Source organism: Symphodus melops (assembly GCF_947650265.1).
Source record: "Symphodus melops genome assembly, chromosome: 5".
Classification (NCBI taxonomy): domain Eukaryota; kingdom Metazoa; phylum Chordata; class Actinopteri; order Labriformes; family Labridae; genus Symphodus; species Symphodus melops.
This window is the reverse complement of record NC_136695.1, coordinates 16,761,862-16,778,827: the sequence shown is the minus strand read 5'-3', so window position 1 is coordinate 16,778,827 and position 16,966 is coordinate 16,761,862. Positions and strand designations below refer to the sequence as shown.

Below are 16,966 nucleotides of genomic sequence, written 5' to 3'. Positions count from 1 at the left end.
CCATGGGAAAATTTGATGCAATGTCTGTTGTATGATAAGTTTCTTGAGAACCAAGATAAACATACCTGAACCCAGTGTTACATAAATTCACAATAACCGTTTATCCACAAGAGGAAAATATTCCAGAAGAACAAAATCATCAAACAGCTTACGAAGATTTAATGTACATTTATTCTTACCACGTGGAACATATAGTATAAAGATTTCATACTGAATAAATGATATTCATTGAGCCAAAAAAGGGAAAGGGAGGAATTTACATGTTGTCTTAGCTACATAGTCTGAAATACAAATATGCAGAATCCATGACTGAAGAAAAATTGTCAAATGTGTACTTCATCTAGTTTATTTTTGTTGTACCGGGAGATAACAGGTTTGAGCCGTGTCTGTGACACTACAGAGCTGTGGAGAGACCAGAAGAGTGGGTCTAATCGTCGGGGACTTGAGGCCACAGACCAAACTCACGTCAGCCTCAGTTCCTCACTGATAATAAGTGTGAGAAAAGTGACACAGAGACAGACACAGAAAAGGAAGTGTAATGTACAACATTATATATACACCACAGCAAAGCTGTATTTGCAGTTGAAAACCAGTCCTAAGAGGTGATTTCTTTTCATAAGGGTATTCATACAATCAAGGGATAAGGAGGTAAGGGTGTTGTAGGTTCTTGATACTTTGGGGAAGAAAGCCATTTTCTGTTTAACACCAAACTAAAATGACCTCAAGACTCCAGAGGAGCTTCATCTTCTGCTTCTGTGTGAAACGTGTTACAGAATGGATACACTCAAGAGCAGTACGGTACAGAAAATGTCCTACAATCTACTGCACAGGCCTCCCTGGTGTAGGTGTCTATTGACAGCACTTTATGTACTGTTGGGCTGACTGGTGAGATTCCAACTACAGCAACTAGAACCAGTAGGCCACTTTGTCAGTCTGCTTCACCTCTTAACGTCAACCAGTTACAGACTCATTGTGCCCTTGAGGGGAGAGCGAGGGCACGCTGTGTCTCCCAAACTCACTGTAAACGAGACAGCAACTTTGGTTACAGTTTTTGTTTTTCAGCTATTTATTATTTATTCATTTAGTTATCTTTATTAAAAAGTACTTTTCCCCCAAGTGCAGAACAGTGTCCTGACTGTGGTGCTCTGCTCTGTGTCGTCCAGTTGGCATTCATGTTGCAAGTAGTGTCACTTTATGGGCATCTCTCTGGTTTGTAATCCACCACAGCTCTGTGATTACCCTCCTCCAGCACATACAGCCAGGGGAGAGAGCTCAGAGAATGGAATCTGAAGGATTTTCATAAATTAAAGACAGTCACTTGAACTTCTCTTGCCCCGTTACACACACAAGCCAAGATTTCAGGGAAGGAGATTCAGGGATAAAGAACCCCCTTACCCCCCCTCCAAAAAAGTGGAGCCAATGCTCCCTACAGCTGTCATGACTGGCCAATCAAAAAGAGTACATCACAGATAACATGAGAAACCAGTGAGTTCATTAAGGGGGACACTGAAAGGTCGAGGAGGCGGGACTCGTGTAGTGTGAACTCTGAGTGGTTGTCCTCCACCTTGGCTAATGCGTGCAATGCTCGGGCAGCTCTCCGCATCATGTCCGGGCTCGTGGGCTCGAAGTGCATCCCCTGTAGGTGTAGCAGAGAGCTCTGGCTCTGCTGGAGCTGTGTGGCAGCCAGACTATCCTCCAGGAAACCCAGCAAATTACCCACACTGCCTTTATGTACAGCGATCGCTCGGGCCGCCATGGTATCACCCTGGGCCAGATTGGCCAGTAAGACCACAGCCATCTCCCTGCAGACTGCCACCTTCCTTTCGCCAATCAGCCGCACCAGGTTCCCGTACAGCTTCTCCAAACGACTGAAAGGTGGAGTGGCCAGGATAAGGTCCACATTATTGTCTTGGATGCTTAGCTTGCTTAGCGTCTCCAGGACCAGTCTTTGAGGGGACAAAGCACTGTGGGGGCCAAGGGTGGGAAAGGGGTCTTGGGCCTCAGCAGATGGACAGACAGCCCAGTGGAGAAGGCCATCTAACAAAGGAAGGCAGATGCTTTCTGGGTAGACTGAGAGGTCCAATTGGCCTGAGATGTTCGCCAAAGTGACCAGTGTGTTCTCCCTCAGGAGCCCCAAACAGTCCCACCACCACTCATCCCTCTGGCCCACTCCCTCGTCTGAATCCTCGTCCTTCTCGTAGGTCAGCGGAGCCTGTTTGCGCTGAGGGTGTCTGTGGTGGAGAAGGATCAGGCGTCCCAGTAGCAGCAAGAGTCCTGGGTGTTTGGACATTTCGTGGTCGTTGCCTGGCACAAAGGAGAGGCTGCGGACAATGTTTGAGACGCAAATACAGCGACGGGCTAAAGAATCCTGCCAGTGAGCCAGCGCAATGAGCGGGCCCTCGTCTTTACTGTGAGGCTCGTCTTCCAGGATGGTTCCAGTCTGCTTTTTTTTCTGCATAAAAATACTGCCGGAAGAAGGAATGGGTCCGTTATTCTCCTGGAGACCGTCTTTCTCAGCCATCTTTGTTTCAGATTCTGCTTTCCCCTCCTCATCCTCTTCCCTGCTAAGTGAGGGGCTGGCCTTCTCTGACTTGGCTGTTTTCTCTGAAGATGTCTCAATTGGCCTTTCCATTTCATCCTGGGGCCTACTTTTGTCTTCTTCAGCTAGCAAGCAATTGATTTGTATCTCATCTTCAGGGAGTCGTCGCCTCAGAAGAACTTGAGGCACAGGTAACCGTTCTCGTGGTTCCAAGAAGGCTTTGCATGGTTCAAAGTGAGTCTGGATGTGCTCTGTGGAGTCCCCCCCTCCTGCGCTCCAGTGAAGCAACCCGCTATCAAACTCTTGCACTTTGCCTTGGTTCTTGGACTGACCAGCCACAAATGGGTCTTTCTTTCGTACCACCTTTAGGGGAAATTTGTCATACTTGCTGGACTGTTTAGGTCTCTCATGATTAGCTGAGGATTGAGATGAGCCCCTCTGTTCGGATGAAGAAGCCTTGCTCTTCCTCTCATCTTCGGTCTTCTCATCCCGACCCTGAAGCTGCTCCTCTTCCTCCTCTTCTTTCACATGAGCTGGCCTCTCCATTTCTCCCTCCTCCTCCTCCTCCTCTTCGTTATCATCTTCTTCCTCTCGTTCCATGCTCTCTAATTGTGGTTCCTCTTCTTCCATGCTCTCCCAATCTTGTTTCAAGGCATCAGGATCAAGTAGCGTCCTCTGGCCAGGGTCTCCCACCTCATACTCGCGCAGAATGCCAAAGATTTCGATGAGGCAGCGTCTGAAATATTCAACCACCAACTCCAGAAAGCCTGGCAACTGAAAAAAGACATAACATAGAAAAACATGATGCAATGTTTCGCTCTTACAAAGCATCATTTAGGACTTTATGTTTAGTCTTACCGTGTTGAGATCAAAGGTGGAAATACTGTTGTCATCATACAGGAGAATATTGATGGTATCTAAGGCCCACGTACTCTCGGCCAATAAACCAGACTTTAATGACATCATGACTCTCCAGGCCTCTGGAGTTCCTGAGAAACCAAGACCCAAACACACCGTTTATACCAGCTACTCTTAAGGAATATCTTAAAACAATAAATATGGGCAAAGCAACAGTGAGTCCTGCTGTCAATAATAAAGAAGGTCAGCATTACAAGATGGACATACCAATATCTTTAACGGTGAGTCTTCGTCGCGACTTCAGGACAGGATGGCTGGCTTCTATAGAGCCTGGGGGAAAAGGCATGTCTCGCCTTATTAGAGGCGACTGCACCGGAGGGGGCACTATGTGAGACGCAGGTACTGGAGGACCGGCCTTCTGCATCTTCATGACTCCGTGCATGTAGGGAGATTTACTGGGAGATGTCCTGCTCTCCATTGGGCGAGGCATGGAGTTTGGGCTGGACACCTGTGGAATGTGGTTCTGCACGCCCTGGGGGGGCTGGTAGTTGGACTGTACCGAGCGAGGCATCGGCTGACCGGGCCCTGATGGACCATAAGAAGGTTGTCGTGATCCCATCTGGCCTCCCCACTGACCGTCATGGTTCATGCGCTGCTCTGAAGACATCATCTCCTCTGAGCGGTTCATACCAGGGTAACCGGTTCCCTGAGGCGGGCCTCCAGGGCCACCCTGCCGGCTCGGGTAGTTCTGATAGTTCATGTCCCGCGGTCCCTGCCACAAAGCTCCCTGAGGACCCTCGGAGCCTGACTGCATCATCTGAGGGGGCATGTTGGGCTGAGCGTTGGGCCCTGCTGCTGCCGGCATCCGATCACGACCAAAGGGGAAGGGGAACTGATTGCCTGGGCCGGGCGGGCGGCGATCTGAGCCGGGGAAAGGCCCGCTGCCGCTGTATTGATTGTACGACTCCTGCTGTCCTGAAGAGGGAGCAGAGGCACCTCCCTGCTGTTGCTGCTGCTGAGGTGGCTGTTGTCCACCATGGAAAGGTCCGCTGTACTCTGACTCGTGACGTTTTGATGGAGGATAACCCCCTTCCACAGGACGCTTGTAACTCTGCAGATAAAAAAGGAACAGAGACAACTACTGCAAAGTGTACCATTTCAGTATTCATGTTAAGATCAAAACCACTTAAAAATGGTTAAATCCAAATCTGTTTTTTTCAGGGGGGTGGGGGGTAACAACCAGGTCACATTTAATTCCTAAGTTGAAGATAACAGTGATTTAGTGCAGTGCAGATGGATCGCTGACCTGTTGTTGTGGGTACAGTCCAGGCTGCTGATTTGGGTAGGAGCCAGCAGGGGGCGTTCCCTGTCCAGGATACTGATTACCATAGGAATCATGACTGCAAGAAATGATGCCTTGTCAGTATGACCATGTAAATATACTGCACATCTCACTGGATTAAAACAAAGCACACTCTCACACTTGTTAAGATATACACAGTCAACACCAAAACAAATTAAAACTATTCAAATGAAATATGACTCAAGAGTTTCATCGAATATTTGGAGCACTTGTGAATTCTTTGCTCACAAGACGTAAACTAATGGGGTTGTACACATTAAAACAATAAAAACACATTTAGAGTTGAATGAAGCTGTCTCTAATAAGAGCACCAGATACTGACGTCAAACAGCTAGAATACAAGATATAAAGATAATTATTTTTTGAAACCAAAGATAAGTGCGACATGAACCGACCGTGGCTGCTGTGGTGGGAAGCGATTTGGCGAATACATCCCCGTGTCAGCGTTGGCAGGCATCATAGGGTTTGGCTGAGGAGCTCCAGAAGTCATGTTGCCCTCTGGACCCAATCCTTGCTCTGATCTGGAAAAATTAACAATAGACATGGTTTGTTTTTAAATAACGTTCTTAAAACAGAAATACAAATGAAGCTAAAAAGACCTCACGAACCATTTTAACATGCTAAAAATGTTACGACCACAACCTCAACATAAATACTTTATTTGCGAGTACAGGTTTGTGAAATATCCTGTAAAAGCAAACTGATAGTGACGTTTCAAAAGCATTAGAAAGACCTGTATTTATTCAAAATTTTTGCAGCTTTGCTCGTGAAAGCAACAGCTTCAAAACATTTTAAGAGTTGACAGTGAATGAAGGTGCAATAACTACTACCTTGTGAACTCAGACTCCCTAAATGCATTTCCAGCTTTCATTGTTCAACGATTCCTGATTATACGAGCTACAACTGTTGTTAATGTAGCTGCTGCCTCTGGGACAGAAGCTTCTCTCTCTATAATCATTGACATGTTTGTGTTCTTCAGTGTCGACTGAGCGTTTCAAATGACAGATTTTTCACACTCTGGTGCTCGTCCACACAAATACTGACATAAGACATCTTACATTTTGTATATCAGCCATTTTCATTAATTGTTACCAAATGGTCGATGTAGTTAACTCTCAGTATGATACCAGAACATGACTGTGTCAGGATTAATAATCAAACACCTGACCACACCTTTCTTCCTCTCATATTAGATCGGTTTGATCGCATTTTACGTTTCTTTCTGACAACATTTCAATTCTTGCCAGGCGCAGCACCATCTCAAAGCATAGTATTCCAGAAACCGTCCATCCCATGCAAATTCTTATGTATATAAACAATCGGACAAGATAAGAAATTTGGATAAGAAACTTCACCCGGTGAGCACAAAACTGACAAAGTTTCAGTTATCATAAAACGATGACGCTGGGTATGATCAATTGCAACTCTTATAATATCACGGTCCATATAATGATCCTCACCTCCTATCGTAGCCTGGTCCATAGGGATACTGCTGTCTGGGCCCAACTGGCATTGTCCCCATGGCCCCGGGCGGTCCCCTGTTGAATGAAGGCTGCTGTTGCTGCTGCGGTTGTTGGTCACCCACCACGCTGTTAGGGCCCTGGTTAGTAGGAAGAAACTGCTCCCCAACTAGAAACACATTCAGAATGGAAGCTCATTTAGGACTTTAAAGTACTTGAGAAAATAAATGTATTATAAAATGAACCAGCCCACCTTTCCGCATGTTACCAAAGGGGTCCTTGTTGGGTTCGTAGGCAGCCATTCGTCCTTGCATGTCTGGTGTGTTCATGCCTGACTGATAGGCGGAGTTTGGCGTCATGTTTTTTCTGGGGAAAGCGGGGTCATTTCCCTCAGAGAAGGGGTCCTGCAGGTTAACACTGCTCCTACAGAGAAGACAGATGAGGGGGGACAACGATCGGAAAAGTGGGAGAGAAAGTGAAGGAAATAAGAATTCAGTTTTTTTTTGTTCAAAATATTTTTCAGAAATTAGAATCAACAGATTGTATTTTAAGTTTAAAGAGCGTCACCTGGAGCCAGGCGGCACTGGGGGCATCTGGGTATGAGGGGTGGAGGCTGGGGTAGGAGGTTTTAGGTCTCCTCCCTCAGCCATGGAGCTGCTGGTGGACTGTGGTGTTTGAGGACCCTGCAGAGAGCCCGACCCTGCTGTGGAGCAGAGGGACGCTTTATGTTTGGGGGGGGGGGGGGGGGGGGGGGGCGCAGAAAAGAAGAACATTAAATTAAAAAACAGTAAGGTCTGTCTCTTTTAAATTGGTGTTTAAGTGTAAGGATGTGAGTCACAACTGAAACAAGTGGTCATTTGGAAATATGGTATTGGGTACGGCTCTTACCTGGAGAGGGGGGTTGGACCTTAGCAGCTTGGTTCTTTTTGTTGTCAGTAAAAATCTCAGGCGGAGGGTCCTCACCACGCTCAATTTTGCACTCAAAGGCATAAAGACACTGGATGTACTGTTTCTTTAAAGAACTGGCAGCACTGCTGGATGTTCCCACATTTAGCGAGGTGGCCAGGTCACGCCATTTCTTATTCTTACTCACCTGAAAGACACAAACACATTGGCTTAATAGGAACTTAGGTAAGGGTCAAGAGTGGATTCTTGAATATTGCAGAATATAAATGTCATATTAACCTGAGCCATGCCTCCAATGTCTTTCACTGACATATACAGGCGGAACAGATCAAGGGGTTTTCGCCCTACAGCAGGTAGGTTGGTCATCGGCATGGCCTTCTCGTCAATGAAGGCCAAATAGCGGTCCACCCACATCTTCCTGTCTGGCTCCGGCCCCAACTCATACAGGCGCGTTATCTTTTCATTGGTTGTGGTGGAAGAGTTGGACTTCTGTTTTGAGACAATAAGAAACCCATTTTAAAAAAGAGTTGATTCACCAAAAAGAAGAAATTCATTAAAAAGGTGATGTTTTTTGGTGGAAAAATACAACGTTGTACAATAGAGCACCTTAGATTTTGTCTCAGACTTTGGCGTTGGAATCCCGTCTACTTTGTTATTCATCTTATTGTTGACCTCTGGGCTGGGGGCCATACCTACAGACAAGGATAAAACTATTCTTTGAGAAGTTCACACAAAAAACAAAACATGAAAGTCAAGTACTGTCCTCTCTGTAATTCTTACCACTTGAGTTATTGGCCATATTGTGTCCCAATGGATAAGGGGATCCTCCTTGACTGTTCATCATTCCGGGCATGTTATTCATGGGAGGGCCATAGGGTTGGCCGGAGCCCATCATGCCAGGAGACATGTTAGGGTATCCTGGCATCCTTCAAGGATTAAGTAAAAAATGATGAGCATCTTGCATTTTTACAAAAGTAAATGTTTGATACAGGCATCCCATATGTAAGCTTAAACATCAATCAAAAGTCACATGTAATGTTCGTAAAGGTGGGCATCATCATGAGCATCGTCATAAACAAACCTGTTGTGCATGGAGTTGGAAGCAGGGTGCTGCATGGCTCCAGGGTCTTGGGGCTTCCTGTTCATGCCAGGTGGAGGACACATTCCTGAGCCAACCTGGGGTGGCATGGCGCCCATGTTGGGAGGCATGTTTGGACCCATGTTAGGGCCAATATTAGGACCCATGTTAGGGCCAATATTAGGACCCATGTTAGGGCCATAGGGACGGGCCCCCATTTGATTTGGAGGCATCCTTCCTGGGGGTATGCCAGCATACGGTGGACCCCCACTCTGTCCTGCCATGGGGTTCATTGGACCCATTCCGGGCCCAGGGTAGTTAGCATTAGGCATGTTGCCATAGCCAGGCTGCCTGGGATAACCTGAGTTTGACATTGAAAACATCATAAACTAGGTCTAATAATCACAAGTCAGACAAAAGATCACAGAAACATCCAGAGTTGTTTTTGATTCAACATTTAAAGTGAATAGATACAGCTGAGAGACACTTTTCTTGAAGAGCTGTGTTAGACCAACTTTTTTCCCTACGGTGTGCTAGCAGGGAAAGCTTTGCACCCTGAGCAACAAGCCTCCGTCACAGCCTCAGCTCTACTGACAGGAGGCTCTGCTACGTCAGCTGACTCTCTGCTTCAAAGCTATAAATAGCTGCAACAGAGTCAGAGGGAGGGACCAACCATAGCATGCTATTCCTATGAGGCAGGGAGATATACTCCATGTGTTTGTCTACTGGGAAATGTACACTATGAAACTTCACAAATAAAAAAGGAAGGAAGACCTCTCTAAAAGAACGTTATAACTTTATAAAAAAAATATTCACAAAAAACACTTGCCCAAGTCTCTTTTCAAAACACATTATAAGGCAAACCCTGACAGGGACGATTTAAAGTACACACCTTGGGGGCCATATTGTCCTCCCTGCTGTCCATAGCCACCCATGGAGTTGTTCTGCTGATATGGGCCCATCCCAGGATGCATCTGGCCTCCTGAGGACTGACGAGGAGACAGTGCAGACGCTGACTGAGGGGAACCATAGGGGGGCATCTGCGGGTTTCTCTGCATAAACCCTGGAAGAAGGAAGAAAGGGAGACAGTGCTCAGAATCAGCAGCCGCAGCAAACACTCGTGTCCAGTTAATCAACAAACAGTTCAGACTGAAGCATACCTCGGTCCTGGGCCATAGGAGACTGGCTCATTGCAGGGTGTAGACTCCCATCTGACTGCACACTTGATGGCCTGGGAGGCATCGGTGTCCCTAAAATGATACATTTAAATTAATTGAGTGTGAGGCCATATTGAACAAAGCTTTAAACCTCTGCTGTTACAGTTTGACTGTTGTTTTACTTTAACAAAAAGAAAAAAGAAAAGGGGACAAAGCGGGACCAAGTGAAACTAGTGTGATGTCGAGTTTTGTTGAACTTTTGACAAAACAAATCCCAAAACACAATATTTAAACTCTTTGGAACATCTCCAACCATAATTACCATAAAGTAAATCAAATTGAATTCTGAAGACGTGTGGTTATAGAATATTCATAGAAGAGCCATTAAAAAAAAGAAAGCTTTATATAATCTTTATTTATTGGCTCATATGACATTTCCGAAATGGAAAGTAGAGGATGTTTTAGACACTTTAAAACCACTGTTGAGGGAATCAGGAAAAACAGGGGTGAAGAACCTAATGATTTAATTTGAAGTAAGATTTTTAAAATGTAGATTTAGATAGCATTTAAGTTGCTACAGAGAGATTTTCCTTTGAATTTCAAAACTGCTGTGATATCTCAAACATTCGCATCTTGAATTTTGTAAACCGTCCTTCCCCTTATTTGACTGTATGAGAGCTAAGCCCACCTGGCATGTTGGCGGGTGACAGTGGGCCTGTGCGGGGTGTGCAGGTGCCGGCGGGAGAGCCAGCCGGGGACGGGGAAGGTCCTCGGATGCCTGGCAGGTGTGGAGATGTGTGGGGAGAGAAGGGTGACTGGGCCTGATTACTCTGCTCGCCCTGGCTGCTTGACACGCCTGATGTGCTCACACCTGGACTAAGGGCTCCCTCTGTACCTGTCGGCAGATCGTCGATGGAGCCCGACAGGTCCTGAAAACACGTAGAGGAAGAGCAGCTCTAGAGTCAACAATTATAAGAAAAGTGAAAAAAAGAAAAGGTTATAATATATCTTTACTTGCAAATGTAATCTTGCACAGTGACAGTATCCTTTATATTTTTCATCAAATTAATCCTTAGTACATCTCTTTGTGTTGTCATGTTTATTCCCCATGTTTTCCTTATTTTTATTGTTGTTTAGATACGAGTGGCACACATTCAAAAACTATGCACAAACAGATTCACACCCACAGACCCAGAGGCCTTTGTCCTTATTTATCTTTTTCAAAAAAATGAAAAAAAAAAAAAAAAAAAAGAGTGCGCATTAGTGCCAGGGGTTGTCATGGTTACAAAGGTTTGTAGGATGCGAGCTGAGTCAGCATGTAGCAGCTTTGCCATGTGATCTCAGTACACAAACAAACTCTCTCCTATTTATCTCAGGCTTCTCCATTTACACAGCAAATGTTCTACAAGTATCAGCCTCACAGATGTTTGTTCAAAAAAAACAAAAAAAACAACCACTGACACGAAGCCGCACACAGGGATTAAAGGAGAAAGCCGCCACCATACAAGCAGGCAGCAAGAGACAGGCTTTAAAAGTTTAAATAGCCAAACTTTAAAAACACATTTTAACTACCAATACACAATAAGAACTATGACAAGCAAGGTTGACAAGCAACACCAGTTTTAAAAAAATGCCTTTTCTGTTTCAGCAGTGAGAAAAGAAATAGAACTGACCGGCAGGCTGGAGGGACGGCCTTGGCTGTCATCTTGGCCAGTTTTAGGCTGAGAGGATGGAGGGGCGTTGGACTGGAATGAGTCCTGGGATACCTCCTGAAAGATTTCAGAACACATACTAAAGTGTACTGCAGGTGTCATCAGAACATGTGTTTTTAAAGAAAGTGCACACACACTGCAATACATTGGTATGAGACTGAGGGTCTTACTTGCTGTTGGGGAGGAGGAAAGCGCTGGTAAGGTGACTGTTGTGCTTGCTGCTGCTGCTGCTGCTGCTGCTGCTGCTGCTGAGGGTTCTGGGAGTACGCTGCAGGCTGGCCCTGTGGGTGTTGGTTGTGTCCTGGTGGCTGCTGTGGAGGCTGCGACTGTGCCTGCTGTTGCTGTGAGGAGGGCTGCTGAGGCACCTGTGTGGATCCTGTGTAGTTGGACTGGCCCTGTGATCCAGGGGCATCCTGGGAACTTGGCGGCTGCTGGGCCTGGCTGGGAGGACCCTGCTGTTGGCCATAGAGGGACTGAGCAGACTGTGGGGCTGAGGTTTGGGAATAAGGTGGTTGAGACTGTGGGGGCCCTTGGGGTTGGCCTGGCAGTGGCCCCTGGGACTGCAGGGGCATGTGGGGCTGCTGATAGGGGGGCCCTCCCTGGGGGTGTTGGGCAGAATTTGGCGGAGGATGTGGCTGCCCTGGGTAAGGTGTCTGGCCACTCGGTTGTCCTGATGGGGGCTGGCTGTATGGGGTTTGCTGCTGGCTCGGATGAGGAGCCTGGCCAGGCTGTCCATAAAATGCTGCCTGGCCCTGGGGGCCATAACCTCCTGGTCCCTGCTGTCCAAAAGATCCCATCTAAACAGGGATACAAACATGACAGACTTCAAACACTACTGATAAAATTTTGATTTTCTCTTTATATCAGACACTGATAAAAACAAACAATACAATAAAACATGAATACAATAAGAGCCGATTGTGGTAGATTTTGTGAATTACCTGTGGACCATACGGCATGCCGCTCATGTTTCCAGGTGTACGTCCTTGCATTCCCACTGGATACCGCTGTGGACCTAGAGGGCCATAACCCTGACCAGGGTAACTGGGCCCCTGTTGTGGACCTGCAGGAGGCCCTTGCTGTGACTGCTGGCCGTATGGGCCGCCTGCCACATATGGTTGCCCTCTCATTTTTGCCATTGGATCCATGGAACTCGGTGGCTGTATAAAAAAATACAGATACCATGATTAGGTGAAACAAAAAAAGTGTGATCGCAATTGAAGGAGGCAAAGTGAAAACTTAAATGCTCATTGTTCTTGCAGATCTTGGGTATTGCAGCACTTTTTTAAAGGGAATAAAATACTTGGATGCCGTGTGTAACTTTCTCAAGACAAAATATTTAAAATAACATGAATAAGGACGCCTATTTCGCCTTACTTCCCACGGTCATTACTCGGCTTTTCTTCACCTTACTTTGCCATGGTTTCGGAAGTCAACAGAGCTATATATATCTACTTTCAAATGGAGGGCAGCATGCCCAATCTTAAACATATCCCAGCTGTGCTCCTGTTTTGAGTCTGGTCCAAGAAGCTTTTTTTTTCTCTGGGAGAAGGCAGTTTGGCTCTGAATGAATGACACCAGAAATGAAGGAAGTACTTTCACAACACCCAGAGAGAGTGAAAAAAATGCAAAAGAGCAGACTGTCTAATAGCCCAGCAGTGAGAATACACTTCTAACAAGTTCTGTACTTTCTCACATTCACTATCCAATAACCCCCCTCATCTCTAATATTCATATCAGACATGAAAGACTATTGGATATTATAATTTCTTCAAGACAACATTGTCTTGAAACTTTAAGTATCCCCTCACATTACATCAAGTCAATTCCCCTGTGAGCACTTGGTGGAGAAGAGCCTCCTCGGCTTATCAACAGAACTTTACAAATAATATGCTAAACACCTTACATGACATTTTGCAGATCCAAGATAATATGGTGAGATAAATAAGAGCTGCACATGGCTAATCTGCATAAGACAGAGGAAACTCCCTTGGCTGGTGAGAGATGGTGGACTGCCTCCTGATTGGCTTGGGGGGAGGATTGGGGGGAAATTCTTTGCAGTCACAGTCAAACTTGTGTGGCATGCCAGACACAGCAGCAACACACACACCTCCTCACAGGCAGAGGTCACATTTGCCTTTCACTACAGAGATACATGTGCAAAGAAAAAGGTGTCTATCAGTGTTTTGTTTGTTTATCTAGTAAACATCAACAACAAGCAACAAAAAAAAGTTGGGAAGTAAATCTCCAACCAGAAAATTCATAGGGCTGCATGTTGCAAACCTATACAACTCTTGTAAATGTCTGGCTTTTAAAAGGTGATTTAATTCAAACAGTAAAATAAATCAATGCAGACTGCAAAGACAGAAGGAGTTTACACATGTAAGTCAAGCTGTATGATAGGAGGACTGGCCCTGATGACAATATCCCAAACAAACTGCATTCATGTCATAACAAATAGCTATCAATTGGGGGATGGTTCCTTTTTTAAAATAAATTGAATATATGAAAACACATTTCACCTAGGTAATCCAACACAAGATGTTTTGTTAAAAGTGGAAACTACAGGGAGAGGAGCACTGAGGTAGTCATGCTAATGCTGACCTTATGATGACTTGCTGTGTTCTTATCAGCAACTGTAACCTAGCATTACATGTAATTATAAATGGCCATGAGCAGCGGAAGAGGAGCCAATCAGATTTCAGCTCGCATGTCAACCAAAGACCAACTATCTCCTGTCTTTGACAGCAGGATTTTACCTCCACAATTCAAATCCCAGTGCAAACTGCAGTCTGCAGTCACTGCCTCACTCACATCTAACCGGGCTGACTGTTTACAGACAGCATGTAAAAATTTTTTTTAAAGCAGCTTGTTAGTAGATGCCTGGCGATTTTTAGGTTTATATGGTTTGACATTTAAACATTTTATTGGCTTAAAAAACCCCTGAACCTTAGTGAACCATTTAACTGGCCGTAAGGGGCTGATTATCCATACAACACATTCCGTCCGTCGTAGCCGCAAATAGAAAACAACACAACCCGCAGTGTACAAACAGCACCTACAAACTAATGTGTTATAACACGTTTCTCTCTATATGCCCGTGCGTTGTACTTACATTTGAGAGCACACTTGAATTTTATCGTGTAATGATTTAAATGAAAGCTAAAGGAGGAAAAAAACAGCCGTTGGTCTTCGGTTTGTTTTCGGCCGTTTTCAAAGTCGGGCCTTCTTGACTCTCTGACCGTCCTTACATCGTCCCAACAGCCGGTGTGTCTACTTCACACGGTCGTAGCTACACACGTTCAGGGATACATTTAAAACAATAAATATAAAACGGTTTTTGGGGGGGGGGAAGAAAAAAACACACACACACGAGAGGCAGCCATTTTAGAGTCTTTGCGAACTAGTATCAGACAATGGCTGGCCTACTGCGTTGTGAACTAGCTAGGAGGAGGGAAGGAGACGTGTTAAAAAGCTCACATCATGTTCCTGCTTTATATTTTTACCTGGCTTCTAGCTAACGGCTGCCCGGCACTTCCCGGGCTCATGGGCGACTGTAGATGGCTTCTTTGTTGCCAGCCTGGGTTGCTCCCTCCATACAGACCGCTGCTGCCCATGTCTGCTGGTCCCTTACTAGCTCCTTCTGGGCTGCTGTAGTCACTGGACGGGTAGTTTGGATAAGCCCGCGTTGAGCTAGGAGAGGTTAAGAGCTTGTTGAGTGTCGGCGTGGATGTAGGCTGAGGGTTCCCAATGTTATATCTCTGATTATTGTAAGATCCAGCCATCGCCGTGGGTCCTCCCGCCGGTGGCTGCTGCTGCTGCTGCTGCTGCTGCTTCACGTTAGCTGGCTGCCCCCCAGCTGTCGGCGCCTGGTTGCTGCGAGGGGAGTTCATAGCGTAAGCTTGGCCGGGATAAGGAGTTCTGTTCGGGAAAGGGTTGTAATTGTTAAACTGGTGGTTTGAAAAGCCATGCTCGTGAGAATTAGGTTGATACGGGTCCATCATGTTGCTCGACTGCACGACCGGACCCGCAGCAGCTGCCATGCCAGGGCTTTGTTGTCCGCCATGTTGATGAAAAGGGGCCCGACCGTAGTGCTGACTGTATCCGTATGAAGGTGGAGGAAAAGCGGTGCCGTGGTGATGCACCAAACCGGGATGAATATTCCCTTCCGGTCCAACAGAGTCATTCTGGTTATTATTGTTAGCCCTGGGCGGGTTCCCATTCCCGTTCTTCATCTCAGGTTCCCCTCCTCCCTCTGCATTTCCACCGTCGGCCCCGTCCTGCGGATCCCCCCGGCCCGGCGACCCGCTGTCCAAGCCCGGCTGCTTTTTGTCTGACTGCTTTTCCCCCGGTACCGAATCCTCCTTAGGGTCTCGATCCGGCTTTTTGAGTTCGGCAGGCGGACTAGTGTTTAGAGTGGCGGCGCTGGCGACCTGAGCGGCCATGATATACCCCCCACCACCACCTCTCTCTCCCTCTCTCGGCGAGTCAGTCACAATCAAAAGCTAGCATTGAATATAAATAATTGTTTATAACCATTTATCCTTGTGTCGATTCATTCCCACCCCTTACACCGGACCCAATCCGGCGGCCATTTCCCTGGTTCCGGTTCCGTTAACGGGTTACAGATATGATGGAAGCTCCATACAATGCGTAAAAAAAGCGACAGAAATTGTTGTGGGAGTTGTGTTACTGAGCCCGGGTAGAGGCAGGGAGAGAGCCCAACCAACACGAGGCTCCGCTACATACAGCCATTTTACCGAGCCACGCGGAGGTGTGCAAGACCAGGACTGGACCAACTCCAGTGCGGAGAGGACTGCTTGTCTTACAGTCTTACGTTGTCTTTTCTACATGTTGGAATATTTTATTCACTTAAGGAAAGTCTAATGTGCACACAATTCTTTTTTTGTTGCATTACCATCATAATGTAACAATGTATTTTAAATAAACTACAAAAAATACAAATGTTGAATAACATGGGTGATCAATGGAGGGGGAACCTAAATCTTTTATAAATTATAACTGTTTTAAATGTATGTATTATGGATGCCATAAAGGCAATCTCAAAGACCTATGGAGCAAACAAGGAAAATGTGTTATAAAATAGTTATGTTGCTTGCAATATGTCTTACTTAGAATTAATAGGGGGAAATAATAGTAATTGTCGTGTTTTCTTCCGTTTAAAACTCGTGTTTTTCCCCTCTAGTGTTTCTGAGTGTTTCTTAAGCAAGCAAATGCAACACAGGTTTTTCCAGAGCAGGAGTAAGTCTTGCAGCAAACGAGACTACCAATGCACATTCCCTTATTCCCTCCCCTGCCTGCTCTGCTTTGCTCTCCTCTACCACCCCCTCTCTTCTCTGTCTGTCTCTCACTCCAGCAGAAACACTCCTCTGCCGAGTGTGGGGGGATGGGTGCACACACACACTACAGCTCTCTCTCTCCCTCTCTCTCTGCCAGCCTGCTAACATTGAACTATGCCGTACAGAGGAAAAAACAACCCAGACCTTATCTACCAGACTGAGGATGCCTGAACATTTTCAAAGTCTCACAACAATTAGAAAAAATGGAGCAATTGTCCCCCCTTTTTCTCTCTGTCCTGGGTCAAATGATGCAGACATTTTTGGCAACCACAAAACGTACACAGTGTGCGCACAGAGAGAGAGAGAGCCTTACACAGGGGTGGTAACGAGAACTGTGTGCTGTGCTCAGGGAGTTTTTGTTTTTAAGGCATAAAATGCTAATGTATTTCAACTTAATGAGGCGTTCACTTGTTTGATTGGGTGTAGGTGAAAATTCACATTTAGCTTGCAGGTGGAACTGGATTTCCTTTCGGTTTCTTGCCTCACTCGCGACGCGCGTGCATACGTGAACACACACACGGAAACTGTCTCTC

The 16,966-nt window shown here is 46.0% G+C and overlaps 1 protein-coding gene across 4 annotated transcripts; it reads right to left on the bottom strand.

Annotated features, from left to right (window-relative positions):
• Positions 1-153: 153 nt before the first annotated feature.
• arid1aa (AT-rich interaction domain 1Aa) lies at positions 154-15,877 on the bottom strand. Of its 4 annotated transcripts, none has more exons than XM_079343183.1 (20): positions 14,580-15,877; positions 12,015-12,233; positions 11,244-11,870; positions 11,035-11,130; positions 10,050-10,317; positions 9,365-9,454; positions 9,097-9,267; positions 8,208-8,565; positions 7,907-8,052; positions 7,733-7,818; positions 7,406-7,615; positions 7,109-7,313; positions 6,788-6,941; positions 6,474-6,643; positions 6,221-6,389; positions 5,156-5,281; positions 4,704-4,797; positions 3,665-4,508; positions 3,398-3,528; positions 154-3,313 (listed from the first exon to the last, which is right to left on the bottom strand). In XM_079343183.1, the coding sequence occupies exons 1-20, from the start codon at positions 15,516-15,518 to the stop codon at positions 1,436-1,438; spliced, it is 6,981 nt and encodes a 2,326-aa protein (XP_079199309.1). In that variant the 5' UTR covers positions 15,519-15,877; the 3' UTR covers positions 154-1,435. The 4 variants fall into 4 exon arrangements, with proteins under 4 accessions (XP_079199309.1, XP_079199310.1, XP_079199311.1 ...); XM_079343184.1 differs by having other exon boundaries at positions 6,474-6,637; XM_079343185.1 differs by having other exon boundaries at positions 10,050-10,290.
• Between the last annotated feature and the right edge of the window lie 1,089 nt (positions 15,878-16,966).

Excerpts from the sequence above, each read along its gene's own strand:
- arid1aa (XM_079343183.1), bottom strand. The coding sequence starts at position 15,518 with ATGGCCGCTCAGGTCGCCAGCGCCGCCACTCTAAACACTAGTCCGCCT. Across the intron at positions 6,942-7,108 it reads GGTCCAACCCCCCTCTCCAG|CGTCCCTCTGCTCCACAGCA; the intron begins GTAAGAGCCGTA and ends CCAAACATAAAG. Across the intron at positions 5,282-6,220 it reads GGACCAGGCTACGATAGGAG|ATCAGAGCAAGGATTGGGTC; the intron begins GTGAGGATCATT and ends TAATTTTTCCAG.